Source organism: Aulonocara sp. 'chitande type north' Nkhata Bay, linkage group LG11 (assembly GCF_057382095.1).
Source record: "Aulonocara sp. 'chitande type north' Nkhata Bay isolate Kocher_YH1m ecotype deep benthic linkage group LG11, A_spYH_male_GT1.1, whole genome shotgun sequence".
Taxonomy (NCBI): Eukaryota; Metazoa; Chordata; class Actinopteri; order Cichliformes; family Cichlidae; genus Aulonocara; species Aulonocara sp. 'chitande type north' Nkhata Bay.
This window is the reverse complement of record NC_141354.1, coordinates 40566457-40583897: the sequence shown is the minus strand read 5'-3', so window position 1 is coordinate 40583897 and position 17441 is coordinate 40566457. Positions and strand designations below refer to the sequence as shown.

Sequence of the window (17441 nt, the reverse complement as noted above, 5' to 3'; positions counted from 1 at the left end):
ACATTTTTTAAGAACATAAACGTTAGATGTTGTTCCTATTATCTAGATAGTTTTTAGCCCTCCCACGCCCCCCTTTGCCACATTTTCAGCTAACAGAAATCTGGGAATCACCCTGTTGGTGCAAAAACTCTGTGTGGGCGTCACAGTGGTGAACCGCTGCCTGTGATACGTCGCCCAGCCGACGACTGCTCTTCTGTCTTTTGGCTAAAGGCACTAAAATGTAATTAGCAGGAAGTTAGCTAGTGCGGCCAGTCTCTGCATCGTACCAGCTCGGGTGGATTTTCACTGCAGCTGTAAACAGATAATTACAACACTGAGCTTTATCCAGGTGTTTGGAGCTATGAGACACAGGGCTGTTCATGTAACAGAAACCTCCCCCACATCTGTGTTCACCTCACAGGAAAAATAAAACATTAATATCAGAGCAGCATTTTAATTTGAAAGGTTTTCTCCTCGATGACGGATGTTTAGGCGCAGTAACTGGGCCTCGGCGCTAAATGAGCTTTTAGAAGCAGCAGGTTTTCAGCCTGAAGCAGAACAACATGAAGCAAACAGCCTGCTTCAGTCTGCTAAAGCTGCCGATGACAGTTATTAATCACCTTTATTTGTCTCCCTTCAGGAACCCATTAAATGATATCCAGCAGCTATAAGCCTGCCTCTGTCTGACCCCATTTAATAAAGTCCATCTCTATTCGTCTCTGTGCAGCTTTAACCTGACAGCCGCACAGGCTCTGATGAAAATGGCTTCAGGTAACGATAACAAACCTCCACTCGGACGGGATTCATGTCTGCAGGTGAATTTTAATATTACCTGCCTGTTTGCTGATCTCAAGAGTTATTCTCAGCTCCTCCCCAGCTGTAAGGATTACACCTGAGAGTACTTCCTGTTTTTCAGTGCACTGGCTCCTCCTCCTGTTTCTCATTAATAGCAGATTGTGTTATCAGTGTTTGGGCATCGTAGCAGTTTTTCTTGATCAATCTGAGAACAGTGCGATCGCTTTTATTTTGAAAGTCTTGCTGGAGGATCGCAGCTCAGTTCTAACAAGTAAAGACACAAACAGCCTGCCTGCTGCCCCTCGGTAAGCTTCCAGAATTCGCCCACTAAGAAGAAAGCAGGGTTTTAGTGAGGGAGGTCTTAAACGTGGCTGTGATTTATGCAGTCAGTGAAATCCCCGTGTGCGTGGAGTAGATCAGATTTAAAGTCAACGTTTCCATTTTATCTGCTAAGCTTTTTAAAAGTGTTTTGCCATAATTTGACCCTCAGCGCCTCGTCTGTATTAGCTGGCTCTTTTTTCTTACTTTGAAATCTTTTTTTTATAAATTCCTGCATTTTCTAAACTGCAGTTTGCTGAACTTTAATTTGAATCAGAAGAGGTAACAGAAATGTGGAGGTAAGTCATAGTGGCTGTGAGTGCACGTCATGCTTTTAATGTGAAACAGTCAGAAAGAAAACAATGTTTTGTTGTAAAAGTAAACCGGTTCTCCTCCCGGCTGAACCAGCCGGAGGCCAGCGGGCAGCAGGAGCTGATTAAACCGCCAGCTGTGAAATTAGTGGGTAGCCCGCTGTACCACCTGAGCCGGCTCCCTCCTCCTGTCTTAACTTTACCATCAACATGTCCAACAGTAATTTCCAACGGCGCAGTTGTAATATTTGCTTACGTGTGATTGACACCTTAAGGAAACATCTCGCTGATTAAAAAGGCTCTGGTTTGTAATTCTGTGTCATCCATGTAACTCACTCCTCCACCGTCCCACCGCTGCAGGCGCCTCTCCAAAAACTGTGTGTGAAGTGTGACGGCTGTGGGAGGTTTAGCAGAGACGGAACAACCGCACGCAAGATTGCTGGACTGGAGGGAGGAAATATTCAGGGGGAAACTTATTTAAAGTTGTTCACTTATCAGAAAACACTTGGGATTATAATGTCATAAATTAGCAGAAACTGTATCTATTCTTTGCTTTGTATCTCGTTCCAGCTCCAACATTCAAATGGAGATACCCGGACCTCGTCTCCTCACAGTTATCATCTCTCCAGCAGGGCCCGGGTCTCCTCTCAGGAGCTGCTGAACATGCCTGAAACATCTCCTTCCTCCTGGAAACACCTCACTCAGACCCTGAAGCACGTGAAAGGGCTCCTTTCTACGTGGAAGAGCAGCAGCTCTACTCTGAGATCCTCGTGAAATTAAAGAAATTAGAACCACAAACTGTAAACTTTGGAATTACACCGTATTACAAAAAGGTTTCTATTAAAACACATTTATATTTTCTGCAGGGAGTAAGCTGGAACTGGAAGCACAGGCTGCCCTCTGATCACAGGAGCCCTCCCCCAGTCTGCAGCAATCTAAAATTCATCATTTCCTTGGATCCATTTCCCCTCGGGACATCCCGCTGTCCTGCTGCTGATCATTTCACTGGAGGTGGCTGACCTCCTCAAACCTCATCTCTGTGCTGCTGACAGGGGTCCAGCCTCTGTCCCCCGTGACTGATTGAAGGAAATTCGGGTCAAAAATGGTGGATAGTGAATAGAGGGCAGGAAGAGCGATGATGGATGTGTTCCTCTGGAGTCACTCGGCTCTGTCAGGTAAAAACCTCCCGTCTCTGGGACAAACGGAGCCGTAGTTTCAGGTTACAAGCAACAGAAAAGATGCAGGAGACTCGGTGAAGCAGTCGATGCAAAGTTAGTTTGGAAATGTGCAAAAATTCCAGCAGTCAATAAAACTCGAATAAACAAAGAATGAAAAGTTTTGTTTCCCTGCTGACTGAAGTTTGACCTGCTGCTGCAGCCAATCAGACGTCTGCATTTAGACTGGAGCCACAACATCCATCGACTGACACAAGAGACAGCAGACTGTGTGCACTTGCAACCTGTGAGGACATGACGAGCGTGCACAGGGTCGCAGCACAGGGACGAACTCAGCAGTGGAAGTAAAAGCAGCTCTGACTGCAGCCACATGGAGACATTTATAAAAATAGGTTTTTGTCCTTTCATCAGCTGTCAGAAGATCAAAGTCTGGCTTTATGATGAAACATCTCCCAGGACTCTTTGCTCCATGTGTAGTCTCGACGTCGGGTCCAGACAAACGATGAGAAGGAAAAATCACTCAGTGATAACTGTCTGTTTTCCTGTCTGTGTGGGCTGTATCCCAGGATCCGTCCTCGGAGGCGGAGCTTCCATCATCTCGCCTGCGCCTCATTCAATCAGCAGGACGGTTTATAAACCAGCACTTCCTTCCAGTCCTCCCCAGTTTGTCCTGCTGCCTTTGGCGTTCCACCGGATTCACCTCCTGCTGTGTTCACTCTTTGGCGCTGCTTCAGTTTGCTTTCTCCTCTACAGTCTGCCCAATGATCAGCTCGATTACCTGCCTGCCCTCCTGCCTGTCATATCATGCCCTCAGGGGAACAGGACCTCCACATCTCAACGTGTTATCTCCCCACATACGACACTCTCATGGACGCCTCCCTCAGATCAAGACTGTCTAAACCTGCCAAGTTTCCGTTCTGTCGCTCTCTTTGTGCCTCCCCGTGATTAATCAGTTCCTGGCCTCGATCTCCCACGGTCCCCTGCCCTGTGTCGCTTCTACTCGTGTAAATTCTTGTGTTAACCTTGAATCTAATTTCTGTGAATAAATTCTTGTAAATAGTTCATCGTGTGTTTGAGCAGTGGCTGCTACCTCCGTGCAGAGGCTGATAATCGGCGTCTGTCTTGTGTCAGTGACGGATTTAATGCGACATGACCATCAAACAGCAGCCGCTTTCTGAAACATCGGATATGTATCAGATTCAGGACCACATACCAAAGTGACCCAGGTTGGATTTGAAAATATCGGATTTGTGCCGTTCACCCTGTCATAGCACGATCGGATAGATCAGAGGGCCCGGTGGCGCCAGTGTCCGGCAGCCTCGCCTCTGTCAGTGCGCCCCAGGGTGGCTGTGGCTACAATGTAGCTGCCATCACCAGTGTGTGAATGTGTGTGTGAATGGGTGAATGACAGGATGTGTAAAGCACTTTGGGGTCCTTAGGGACTAGTACAGCGCTATATAAATACAGGCCATTTAGATGTGTCGCAGAGGGTCAGAAAAGTCGGATTTGCAGTGTGAACGTAGCCTTCTCCATCTATCTGTCCATCCTGCCTTAAGGGAATTGTTGCTGTTCAGCACTGATGTGTCAGTTTCCGTCTCGCAGTGTGATGTGTGATCATAGTTGGATGAAATCCTACAATCCTCCTTGACTTCCTCGGAGGTTCAATTTTTTCTTTGTCTATATGAAAGTGCAGGTGAGCCAAAAATCATCAATAAGCTCCTTTTGTGACGGTCAGAGGCCTGAAGAGAATCCAGCTCGCTCAACACTAATTAGCATCAATTTGCCTCATTTTATAGACTTTACATATAACTGTTAAAACTTCAAAGGACAGATTGTTACTTTGTTTGTGGTCAGGGTCATGACCTTTGGTTTGCTTGCAGAGCGGATGAACAGCAGAGCGTCTAATGACTTTGATGTTTCTCCAAATCGAGTTCAGTTTCAGCAAAACGTGCAAAAACTGTTGGTTTTAACACCGTTTAACTGTCAGTGAAAGGTCTCTGGAAATGATGTTCACAGGTTTCTGTGTTCTGCTTGTTCCTGAGTGGGTTCCTCCCACAGCCCAGTGGCTGTGAGGAATAAGGAGCTGTGGGAATGTGTGTGTGGTGGACTGTGATCTTTAGTCAAAGTGTGCGTGCGTGTGTGTGTGTGAGTACCTGCAGTTTGCGTTCATGGTCTCCGCTGCAGAGCGAGTTGAGGGAAACTTTGAAGGTTTTCCACACAGGATTGAGATTATTCATGACGGTCTGAGAGAGACAAACACAGAGCAAGGTCAGGTCTAAAAACAGCTCGCGCTGCGTCCTGCTGCATCCTGCTGCGTCCTAAACGGTGTAAACCTGCAGCAGCTCTGAGGAGAACCGCTGGCTGAAAGGAGTCATCCTCGCTTTTCCAGCCTGGTGTGTTTCCTGGAAGTGTGTGTTGTGTTAATTAAAATGATGCTTTAACACATTTTTCTTCCATCTTTGGCTCATTTAAGTCTGCCTGGATTTCATCTACTCACAGGTGTAAGAGAAACGCTCTCCTCGTGTTTCCATGCCACTAAGAGCGATAAGGTCAGAGACTTCCTTAAATGTGCAAACCGACAGCTGACTGCAAGAAAGAAACTTTTTGGTACTGAGGGCTTGCTCCAAACTGATTGGTGGAAACACTCCCTGCCCAGCAGCTGGCCAATCAGCAGCTTTTATGGGGCCACTGGTTATGTCGAACCCTGCTCTCCAGCTTTATAATAACCACGCAGGGTGAAGCAGCTGGGAGCTGGAAGCAGCTGTCAACTTGTTGCATGACCTTCTACGATCATGTGATGGAAGCACAGCCTCCATCCAGGGAAACTTGTTGCCTGACAGCGGCCTGCTTTTTTCACACTGAGCCGCAGGCAAGGAGCTAAATTGGAGACGGGAGGAAGTAATCAGAAAGGATGTCCCTGCTGTCAGCTGGGGAGGACTGTTGCTCTGTGGGACCTGTTGAAAAATCTCAATGTGCTGACGGATGAGAGGAATCCCAGCTGTGCAGCTACAGCTAACGACTCAGCAGCTTACATATATATAAACAAAACTGCATTGACTGAGAGCTTTAATGCTCTCAGAAGCAAGTTTCTCTCTTTCGAGTATATGTTGTCTTTTCCAACTCTCCGTCCGCCTGAATCCCACCGAGGGAGGTGGAGAGTGCAAAGCTTGCATGACCCAAAGAGACACAGCAGACACACAGAAGGCTGAAAATCAGATCAACACAATGAGTCAGCCAAGAAATACCTCTGGGGGAACATTCACCTACCAGGTCACCAAAGTCCATCTAAGCAAAGTCGTAGAAACAAGTTAAAGTTGAACTCACTGTTCACATGAAGAACCATGAACCAGATTACAAAACATGACTTTTATGACACCAAAACTAACCACGAAGCATTATTATTATTAATAATAGTAAACAAGTGGACTGCTGTATTCCACTGTTTTTGATAGGATGATGTGTTGAATCCAGTTTGAATAATTCAGCCTTTAATGTTAACGGTGGTGTTTGTGTGAGTGGAGGACGCGAGTGTGTCGATGTGTGTTTGTACCTCCGTTCTGTAGACGAGCTGCAGCGTGGCGTCATCGTTCAGTCTGTGGATCTCCAGGAACGGATCCGATTTACTGAAGAAGTCCTAAAAGTACAAACGCAGAGTTCACTGCAAACACCAGAGACACAGTCGGGACATCCAGTCTGATCATGTTCATACTGGCTTTACATGCAGCGCCCCCTGGTGTTTGTCCACAGTCTGTTTCCAAACCAGCACAGACTGGATATAAAAGATGGACGTAGCCACCAGATGGTTTGTGGACATTTTGGATCCTTGAGTTTAGAGTTGTTGCTGTCACATGTTGGTTTATTGGAGCTAAAATGAGCACGAGGCTAACAATATCAGCTAACCATAGCTAGCTTAGTCAGCAAGCTGAATCCACGGTCATGGATCGGAAAGCTAAAGCTGCACATTATCTGTGTAATGTGATTACATTAACATGCTCCAGGGCACAACAACATTCAGACGTCTCAGTGTCGGGACCCATCTGTCAGGCAAAGAGGCCACGCCCACAATAATAAACAGGTAAGTTATAAAAACCTGGTTTGGTTTCAGTGAAGTTTTAATAAGTTTTTGTGATATTAGACGTTTTTGGTTCCTGTTTTCACTTCTTAGTTGTTGTTCTAGTGATGAGGTTCAGTTTTACCAATATCATTCTGATCAGTAGTGTTAGTGATAGATTGTGTTGTGATTTTCTGGTTATTCTGGTGTTTCTGTGTTTTCTGCCTCTGTCGTTGTGTTTGGTGTGCAGCTGTCTCTGCTTTACTTTGATAGTTGGCTGATGTCCTGTTTTGGATTGGACTTCCTGTATGTAATTATATTGATTATTTTCCCCTGTTCAAAAAAAAAGAAATCACATTATGAATGTTTAAAGGTTTAAATAATCGTAATAATTAAAACTCCTTTGTCTGTTTTCCTCTGCGGAGTTTCTGTCTTCTGGATTTTTACTGACGTCTCCAGACTTGGATCAGTTTTTAAATGCGTCTTGTTTCTTTTCTTTGTTTTTAGTTTGCTTTAACATGAAACGTTTTAAAATCTGCTGACAGAGGTGATTGTGTTGCGTTATGAACGTAACCACTGAGTAATGCTTTCATTCAGTAAGTACAGAAAGCGTCAGCGACTCTCAGGCTTGTGATGTTTACCCTGTCGCTGTGATCATTACTTCACTGATGCTGTGGTTACACTCTGTGGCGTGGGTTTCAGAGCCCGCCATGCCTGAGACTCCTGCAGTGACTGATGACTCCCACTCATGTTCACGGTGGCTGTTTGAATGTTAGCCCTGTGAGCTCTGAGTACTGTAACCCCACACAATGCTATCAGGATGTGTCATTTCTCATTAATGCAAAACACTGATACATGCATCAAAAACTATTTATGTTTTTTACTTTTCATCATTTAACCTAAACTAAAAAGGTCTTCCTGTGACTGTGTGGTGTATGGGGCAGACGCACTATAACTACTTAGAGTACACTTAGCTTTCCAAAGTTCTGTTTGTTGTTGTATTTATATTATGTACTTTGAAACGCTGCAGCTGAGCTGGTGCAGATGTTCTGCAAACTGCTGAAAAAGAAGCCAATACCTGCAGTTCCTCTAACGTCCACCAGAGGCTCCAGCAGTGAGTCCGTCCCCATACTCCCCCATGTTTAAAAATTGCAGCAGAAGTAAACTTTATGGAGACTTTCCCCATTTATAACAGTTCGCAGAGAGTGGTGAGGTCCTCCAACTTGATAATTCAGTCACTTTAATAGGAAGGTTTCCGCAGGTGGAGCCTCATCCAATCCTAGGATTACTTAAACTGGACATAATGTGTCCTGCAGGAGGCTTTTAATGTATTTATCTTACAAACATTATAATTCTTAAATCCTAAAATTTTGTATTTTGGAGTTGAATCTTATTCAGTGGTTTTATTTTTTAGTTATTTTGCACTAATTAGCGAAGCATCTGTGCGTTGCATCAATAAATAAATAAGCAGCTTGCTAATCAAGCTAACTAGCATTAGACGATAAATTCGCATGTCACTGAGGTAACGTCTGACATAAAAAAACATAAACTAAACAGAGCCGCAGCCCAAACACTGCCCATGCCCTTCTTACCTTATTATAGAATTTAATTAAAATTCTATTTACAAAAAAAATCAACCAAACAAACAAACAAAAGAATTGAAAAGTGACATTTATTAAATTGTTGGACAAAATAAAGAGAAAGACATTCAGGAGGTAAGTGGGGGGTCCTGGTCCAGGTGCAGTTTTTACCTTATCATCCAGCTTCCTGGCGCTGAAGGAGAGCTCGATGTAGTCGTCGTTGCCCGTCAGCTCCTCTGCTGTGATCTGAAAGCACATTTTCCCTTTGATAAGAGCCTCATTATGAAGCCAGGGTGCAGCCATCAACTCAACAACAAACTCTGAATATTCAGATCAGACTCTGTGAGATCAAACGAGCCACCCTGCTCTGGGAGCTCCTCCAAAACAATGAGCAACTTTTAGCATCAAAGTCGAGGAAATGTAAAGCAAAAGGCTGAAAGTGCTCAGTCAGGCTAACGGGGAAAGTGCGCGCGCTGCTGCAGATGAAAACGCAGCACGTGGAGAATCAGAAAAACAACGTTCTGGAGTCTAATGCTTGCAGACACACAGGGAAACCTTTACAGGTTAAAGCTGCGACTTCCAGCATTTCCTGATGCGGGCAGCGTTGTCACTGTCCCGCTGCATAAACCCAGACGAAGTTATAAAAAAGTGTGGCTATACGGCCTGTTGTCATGGTAACGTGATGCTGCCACACCTGGGCGGCAGGTTTAGTGCAGAACAGCAGAAGGTTTCCGATGACAGCCGCTCTGCAGACGCAGCTTCTGCTTCTAAGAAGTGAAGCTAAGTGTACACATGCATTACTGCTAGTGACCAGCAGGGGGCGACTCCAATGACTGCAGCAACGTGTGACTGTATAACAGGCGTAGTAAGCCGTTTTCTCAGGAGTTTCAGTCATTAGTTTCAAATCCTCTTTATGCATAAAGCACCAACAGAGTTTCAGGGTCCGACTTTCTTTTCTTACACAATAATTTCATAGTTTGTGCACCGGAGTGACTCCAGCTCCTCGTTTAGCATACAGCTGATCAGAGGGTGGAGCCATGTGATGTCAGGCTCTCGGGGCTTTGTATTTTTGAATCCTGGTTTCATTGTTGTTTGACTGATGTGGAGTTGTTGAGTTTTGGCTTCCATTTTCAGACCTCTCACCCGTCTGTCCGTGCCTGCCTGTGTGCTACTTCCTGAGGAGTAAACTATGAAGTTTCACAGCTTTCTTTGTGTGAGCTGCTCTGAAACATCCAGTCAGTGATGATGCTGTCTCTGCTTCAGTCACATAAAAAGGCAGTTTGGCACTCATTCCTCTTCCTCTACAGAAAACGGATCATCTGAGCATCGACTGCTTCATCAGACGCTCTCAGAGGAACGGCTGAGATGAGCATAAAGTCTAACCTGGTGGAAGCCGGCACTCGTGCTGCACACAGTCCAGTTCACTGTTATTTATTTAGCAGCAGATCATACCAGCTGTCACCTCGAGGTGCTTTGCACTGTAAGGTGAAGAGAACATAACGTGCTCCAGACCAGGACATGTGTTCAGCATACGTTGCCATGGTGATTTAAAGAGCCGCACGTCCCTGACACTCCATTGCTCTCCAACACAGGTTGAAGGTTACGTTGTCTTTCCTGTTTTCCCATCCTTACCGACCACCTGCTCCACCTCTGCTGTCTTCACCTGTCTGAGCTGCTGCTGCTTTCTCTGCTCTGCTGGGTTTTGTGGATTTGTTCAGTTTTGAATGAGCCAATAAACAGCTCGCCTTCATTTTTACTTGGGCTCATTTCCTGTACTCCACACCAACACTGACATCATGTTCTGGACTGGTTAGTGAAACAGGAAGTGCATATTTTGCATGTCAGGACATAAGACGTCCTTACATGTCTTAGGGCAATAAAAAATAACCAACACATGACACATTGTAACATTTTTTAACAAAAGTTAAGTCAAAATGCAGAAACACTATGAAAAACTAAGCACAGGCTCCCTGCAGCCAGGCAGAGGGACTTAACTTAAGTGTTCCTCTGTCAGTGTGAGCTCCTCTGTAAATGTTTGTTGGTCTGAATCATTCGGATGTGTTAACAGTTCCAAGGAGGACAGACTTTAGCGATGATCTCAGAGAAGCAGATGTTGATGCCCGTCCATGTGGGAACGCTTAGAAAGCCAAGTATTTGAAGTTAACGTGCCAGACGTCTGAGGAGTGGACATCACAGCAAATTCACCCCGAGGTCAAAACACACAATGCTCAAAACAAACAGACGTTTTTGCATCTTAGTGGGGACATCGGACATCTACATACTGCTTTCCTTAGTCTGTGTCTCTCTGCTACTTTTAGCAGTTTGTGGAAAATTCTGACGCGAGTGTTGAGCTTCTGCCAGGATAAACAGACGTGAGGAGAGCAGTTTGTCTGAAAGCATCACTACAGTTCCTGAGCAGCTGCACCTCAGCAGCTTCTAGCTGGATAAAGCACGGCGCAGCCCGAGCACAGCCAGCAATGCAGCGTGCAGCGTAAGTCAAATCCAGCTGTAAACATGAAAAAGGCCCAACAACATAATCCCTGCAAAATTCATTAAGACGACATATTACGAGGCAGATAAACAAACAGCTGAGCAAATTGAACCCACAGACTGAAAGCATCACAGCTCATTTCCTGGGCAGGGTGAAATATGTTGTTTGACTAATGAGGAAGAGACGCATTTATAGACCAACATCAGGCTAACAAGGCCTCCAATCAACTGAATAACTCACCAGTCCTGATAAAACCAGAGATCTCAAACCTGATGAACGTTTATCATAAACGTCGGTTTCCTGCTGAATTGCTGACATGTTTACATGGTGACGGATGGCATTCAGACAACAGCTGATCACAGATCACACGTGGAGAGATGTCACATCGCTACACACATGCAAACAACACAAACACACCGTTTATCTTCATGAAAACACAGAGTTCATCTGCAGACGGAAAGAAGAGGAAACAGGGGAAGAGGATAGGAGGGGGAAAAGGAGACAGGACAGAAGGGGACAGGATCAAAAGGAGGGAGGGGCGAAGGAAACGCAACAAAAGCTTTAATTTTCTGTAACTGCAGCTTCTTCCTGCACTGAAATCCCTTTGAAATAAATCCCCATGAAGCATTTCATGTGTGCACAGAGGTGAAGAGGAACATCAGAGGGGGATTTTCCAGCTGTGAATTTGGGGATAAATAAAGGAGCAAATCTGTGTGAGGAGCAGACGCCGGCCGTCCTCGGTCCAGCTGAGAGGATCCCTGCTATCAGAGCTGTGACCAGAACACCAATGAAAATCCCCGTCTGATGGAGGCTTTAATGTCTGGCAGTCACGAAGTGTAAACGGCACAGAAACAAACTTTAAATTCACAGAGAGGAAAGAGCTGACAGAGAAAAACCCCGTGAGAGGAGGAGGAGACGTATGGGCTCAAAATGTGGTCATAAATATTTTGTACTTGTAAATCAGTTTCGTATGTGTGAAAAGAATTTGTGTGTGGACTTAGCCAAAAAAAAACCCCCTGCAAGTTACAAGTACGAATTTTGACCCTATTTTTCTTCCTTTCATCTGATTGGTCAATGTCATGTCAATCACAAATGTAACGATCTGCTGGGCTCTGGGTTTTTGCAGCAGCTCTACCTGCACTAGATGCACCTGTAGTTTCTATCTCTGACTTTGTCCTCTACAAGAGTTCGTTTTTTTTGCTGGTTCTTCAAATGTTCAATAAAAACATCTATGCTAATTCATAACGAAGAAAGCTTTGTAATGAAGGCTACGTCCACACGTACCCGGGTATTTTTGAAAACGCAGATTTTTCTATGCGTTTGCACCTTCTGTCCACACGTAAACGGCATTTTTGGTCACTGAAAACGGAGATTTTTAAAAACTCCGGCCAGGGTGGATATTTTTGAAAACGCAGTTTTTGCATTTACGTGTGGACGAGAAAAACGGAAAAAAACGCAGCGTCAAAGCTGTGCGCCTTTTTTGACGTCCCACTGTGCGCCACGTTATTGTTTCGGTGAAATGAATTTCTACAATACTGTTAATTCTACTCTCTGCAGTGTTTAAATGCTTACATATACACACAGTTACTGTCCCTCCACACATACGACTCGGTTCTGCTTCTATGCCCCAGCTTTGTTTACTTTTTCCCACCGAGGCTTCTAGACTTCTGATTGGCCAACATTTCTACACGGTTAGGAATCTAGCGCCACCTGCTGCTTTGGCATGTTCATAGCAGCGTTTTCCTTCATTTCTGCCTTTATGTGTGGACGGGATTATTTTTTAAGATGAAAACGGAAAATCTGCGTTTTCAAAAATACCCGTGTACGTGTGGACGTAGCCGAAGACTGTCATTTCCAAAACACTGTATTAGTATTAAACACGTAGTCCTGTGACATAAAAATCACCAAACTCGGACGACCACAGACTGTTTTCCTTTGTGGTGATGAAGGAAAACGCTGGGCTGGCATGTAAAAGGGCATTTATTCCCTTCAAAGACCTGCAGTTCAAAAAAGCGCCCCTCCGACAGCCAAACCCATCTGTTCTCTGATTGGATTGTTACATTTGTGATTGACATGACATTGACCAATCAGATGAAAGGAAGAAAAATAGGGTCAAAATTCATACTTGTAACTTGCAGGTTTTTTTTGGCTAAGTCAACACACAAATCTTTTTTACACAGACAAAACCAATTTACAAGTACAAAATATTTATGACCACATTTTGAGCCCATAGAGACGCTACAGAAGCAACAGGGAGGAGGAGAGGGCGGGGCTCACCGTGATGATGGCTTTCCCCACCGTGCCTCCAGGTCTGAGCAGAGCTTTGGACAGCTTCCTCTGGGAGATGATCTGTGCGCACACACACACACACACACACACACACAGTGTTAATACACACAGCTACTTCTGTACATACATGGTTGGTTTTCAGCAGGAAGCTGTCTGACAAAGAAAATTGTGACATTTCTTGTAAATTAAGACATTTTTGTGGAGTGGACCACCCATAACTTTGTTGTACATATACAATGACAATAAAGGGCTATTCTATTCCATTCTATTCTATTCTATTGTAAATCTGCTGTGGATCATCTGCCACCAGGCTGCTTAGCAGATTAAAGGTCCCACATCTCCCCACTTTAAACGCTACAGGCAGCACGCCCTCCATCAGCACTCAGGACTCTTAAATCCTCGCCCGTCCCTGCAGAGTCACACTTCTTCAGGCTCGCCGTGGTTCCTCCCGCTCGGGTCAAACAGTTTGTTTGTACCGTCACCTGTTGAAGCTCGGGTGGTGACCGAGCTGCTGAGGCTCTGTCACGGACCCGGTTCCGGGGACTCGGGGTCCGTGAGCAGTGTGGACTATAATTATTATCAGTAGTATTATTATTATTTTGTGATGTGTGTGTCTTCTGCACAATGCTGTCATGTCTGTGTTCCACTTATTGCATGTGTAGGCAGGGTGTGTGTGTGTATTTGTGTGTGTCTGCGGGTGTGGCTGTTGGATGGATGACACCTGAAGTCCCTGCCACACACCTGCTGCTGATCAGGGCTCGTCGGGGAGCTTAGGAGAGCGTTGGCGCTCCCACTGACGCGGGATCATTGCGTTACATCCCACGTTAGCGTGTGTCAGTGTACGGTAGTGCAGCTCGTGTATGCCCGTGGGGTCAGTGTTGACGGCTGCTTCTGCTGTTTTCCTGCAGGTGGAACCAGAAGGACGGCACGCACAGGGTGTGCAGGAACACGACAGCAGGGAGCACGAGCACTGACGTCGGAGGGGAGCACACGCAGGAGTCTAGGGAGCAACGGGGATTTAGTGTGCATCTGTTATTTACCTCACTGTAAAACACACTGTCTTCACTAAAGAGTCCAGCTTCCGGGTCCTTCTTCCCCACATCCCCACATGACAGGCTCAGCTGAGGTCTGCTGGTTCTCCGGAGCCTTCAAAACAGGGTCACCAATCCCAGTCCACGAGGGCCGGTGTCCTGCAGGTTTTAGATGTGTGCTGGATCCACCACCGCTGATTTAATGGCTAAATTACCTTCTCAAGATGTTAAGTTCTCCAGAGGCCTGGTAATGAACTAATCGTTTGCTTCAGGTGTGTTGGCCCAGGGTCAGATCTAAGACCTGCAGGGACACCGGCCATCGTGGACTTTTTTCAATTCTTTTTGAATTTTGTCTTTTGTGTGTCTCACCTGCTCGTTTTTAAAGCTTTGTTCAAGCCTACTCTTCGTGCTGGATCTGATTTTCTTGCAGCTTTTAGGCGATGATCAGTTTTCCTTTTTTCAGGATTTTCTGGGACATGCCAAGCTGTTAACATATTCTTTAATGTGTTTAAATACTGCTCCTGAACCATGTTCCCACTTCAGTTCCAGCATGAAAACCTCTCCTGCTGTTAAAAATCAAACCTGTGCTATCAGCAGGATAAAAAAGAAGCTGTTTTACTTCATTACGGAGTGAAATCTCGCCCCTCTGCCGCCTCGTGTGCCAGAACTGCTTCTTCCAGGCCCGTTAAAAACCTGCGGTGCTCCGTCAGCCATCTGGCTGCTGAACGAGCTGGCAGAACTGACGCTGCTGGCAGAAACAAAGACGATGGTGAGGAGGAGGCTTTTCCTGACTTTCCGCAGTCATCCGAGCTGATTGTTTCATCACCCACTTGGCTCCTTCTCCTCATCATCTTCTTCAGATAAGTGTGTTAAAACTCTTCCAACACATTTTTACTTCCCTGCAGGAAACTGAAAACAGTCGGAAGGAAATCCACAATGAGGCTCAGCTGACAGACTTCCCAACTTCAGTTTTTAATGAGACCAACAGCAGGTGGAAAATCTGTCTGTTCATCGGATTCTTTAGCTCTTAACAAAACACCAAACAACACGTAGATTCCCTTGGACTGCATTATGTGTGGATTTATCTTTTCATTATAGCGCAGACTGAATTTAGGTGATTTTAATAAGAGATGCTGCGTCTGGAGCCCGACTCCAACGTTTTTCTCGAGCTGAAAACTTTGTTTCAGCACAAACTTTGGTAATGACAGCAGATGGCTGCCTGTTGCCACTCTGCTATCTGACTGGCATTTACTCACAGTTGGCAGAACTTCACTTAGAAACAAAGCGAAGCTGCAGTCTCTGTGAGCATTTAGTCAGGCTGAAAACGTCTGCGATCAGGTCGGCGAGCTAATTTCTGTGTTTTCCTTGAGCCACATTTAAAACAGACGTTTCAATGAAACGTGAAATTATTCCTGTTGATTTGATTCGTTTCGTGACACCTGAGCTCACTCCCACAAGCCGTCCCTCAGCAGTCTCAAACAGTAGCTCGTGCCAGGTTAGACTAATCACAAAGTTCAACAGCTCAGACGCCGACACAGACTCCACAGAGTCGAGCAAACAGAAATGACGGCAGGATTTTGTGAGCTGCAAAGTGAACAAGCGAGCTAAGTCCACCACCTGTCAATAATCCTCCAATAACACCAGAAAAAGTTGCCAGATCTGTTGCTAGTCGCTTTTTAGAAAAAATGTCGCTCAAAGGGTCTGAAAACTCGCTAAATATAGCGACAAAGTTGCTAAGTCGGCAACACTGGAAGACACTCTGAACCACAGACAAATGAGTGGAAGCATTCTGCTTCAAGGCCACCAGGGGGCGAAACCTGTGGTTGAACAAAGACTCCCCGGTCTATGGAAGACAACGGGAAAACGTTCTTGCCTAGACCAGTGTTTCCCACCCTTTTGGAGCCACGGCACATATTTCCCATTAGAAAAATCGCACGGCACACCACCAAACAAAAATGTCACAAAAAGCATATTGATACTTTTCCCAGCGAAACAGGTGTAGTGGAAAGCGCTCGGTTTGTCCCCAGTGTACCTTTTTTGCTTTCTTCTGACCATTACTCATGCTAGAGCCTTCAGGGTCGGCGTTTCACCTAATCAGGTGGAACCAGACAATCTTCCACGGCACACTGGATCATTTCAGTGGTTGGGAAACACTGGTCTAGACCAGATCAGTCAACACCTTCCTGATGAGTTTCGGGGCTCAGTCACTCATTTCAGGTGAATTATCCTGCATATGTAACCTGCTTCCTCACAGCCGCTCACCACATAAGATTTCAGCTCACAAGTGGGTGACGCTGCACTGACTTCATCCATCTATGGCTTGAACATAGACGTCCGTCTGTTGACGATCCTCATTCCAGGTACTAGATCCTTGTTTGGGTAAAAATACGTTCCTTCAACCTTCAGGCAACAACCAGTGAAATAACTGCTGGCAATGTAAATCTCCAGGTTCTCAACTTGGATGCAAACAACTGAAGTGACAGCCAATTAGAGGGAAGGATACTGCTGTGATTGACACATGAGGGTTACCTAGGCCAGCGGTCCCCAACCTTTTTTGCGCCACAGACCAGTTCATGCCCGACAATATTTTCACGGACCGGCCTTTAAGGTGTCGCGGATAAATACAACAAAATAAAACTGGTACCAAAAAATAGAAGATTTATTCATAACACACATGAAAAGACCCAGGAAAACCGAGTTAACGATAAAGACGATAACAAAATAACGCTGGAAACCGATAAAAACCCTGAAAACCAGACATTTCACACCTGAGCCTCAACTCTCGCGGCCTGGTACCAAACAACTCACGGACCGGTACCAGGCCGGGGCCCGGGGGTTGGGGACCGCTGACCTAGGCAACCAGAGCCTGGAATTTCCTCTAGCAACCGATGTACAGAGGGAATGTTGTATATCTGGAATGGGCTTAACTCTGAACACTGACAGATGATGCTTACCCATCAGGCACTGGGCTTTTACAGGCATCCATGTGACGAGCTGTTACACATTCAGTGTTTTGTCTTTTTCTTTGAGCTATTTTTTCTTTTTCCATCCATCTATCAGTGAAGATTATTGGCACCAAACCCCCAAATGTGCACTTAAAAAAAACTGCTGTAATATTGAGCTTTTTTACATGGGAGACACTTTTGGTGCCTCTAGTGGACACAAGAGGAACTGCAGATTAAGTTCAAACATGAAATTAGAAGTTCAGATTTTCAGGTGTAGTTTGTAGTGAAAACGTTCTGAAAAAAAACAGGATTATGATTCTCAGCCTCGTCAGCTGCTGCTCGGTTAGCAAACACACACGTGTGTCATGTGGAGAGGCTGAAAACTCATTTTGTGTCTCAGGCAGACAAATAATGATTTTTATCAAGTCAGATTTTTATAAATGTTGTGAGAGCGTGCATGAACCGGTCATTCTTCA

General features: G+C 45.3%; 1 protein-coding gene across 1 annotated transcript in view; it reads right to left on the bottom strand.

Annotated features, from left to right (window-relative positions):
- The window catches only part of LOC147319925 (copine-4-like), a gene marked incomplete at its 3' end in the record, with an annotated part of 81775 nt that overhangs the window by 17038 nt on the left and 47296 nt on the right, over positions 1-17441 (bottom strand). Inside the window, exons 4-7 of the mRNA XM_086310112.1 lie at positions 12978-13049; positions 8381-8455; positions 6129-6212; positions 4732-4821 (exon numbers count right to left, since the gene is read on the bottom strand). Of these exons, the coding sequence (XP_086166238.1) occupies positions 4732-4821; positions 6129-6212; positions 8381-8455; positions 12978-13049 (321 nt within the window). The remainder of the gene's footprint in view (positions 1-4731; positions 4822-6128; positions 6213-8380; positions 8456-12977; positions 13050-17441) is intronic.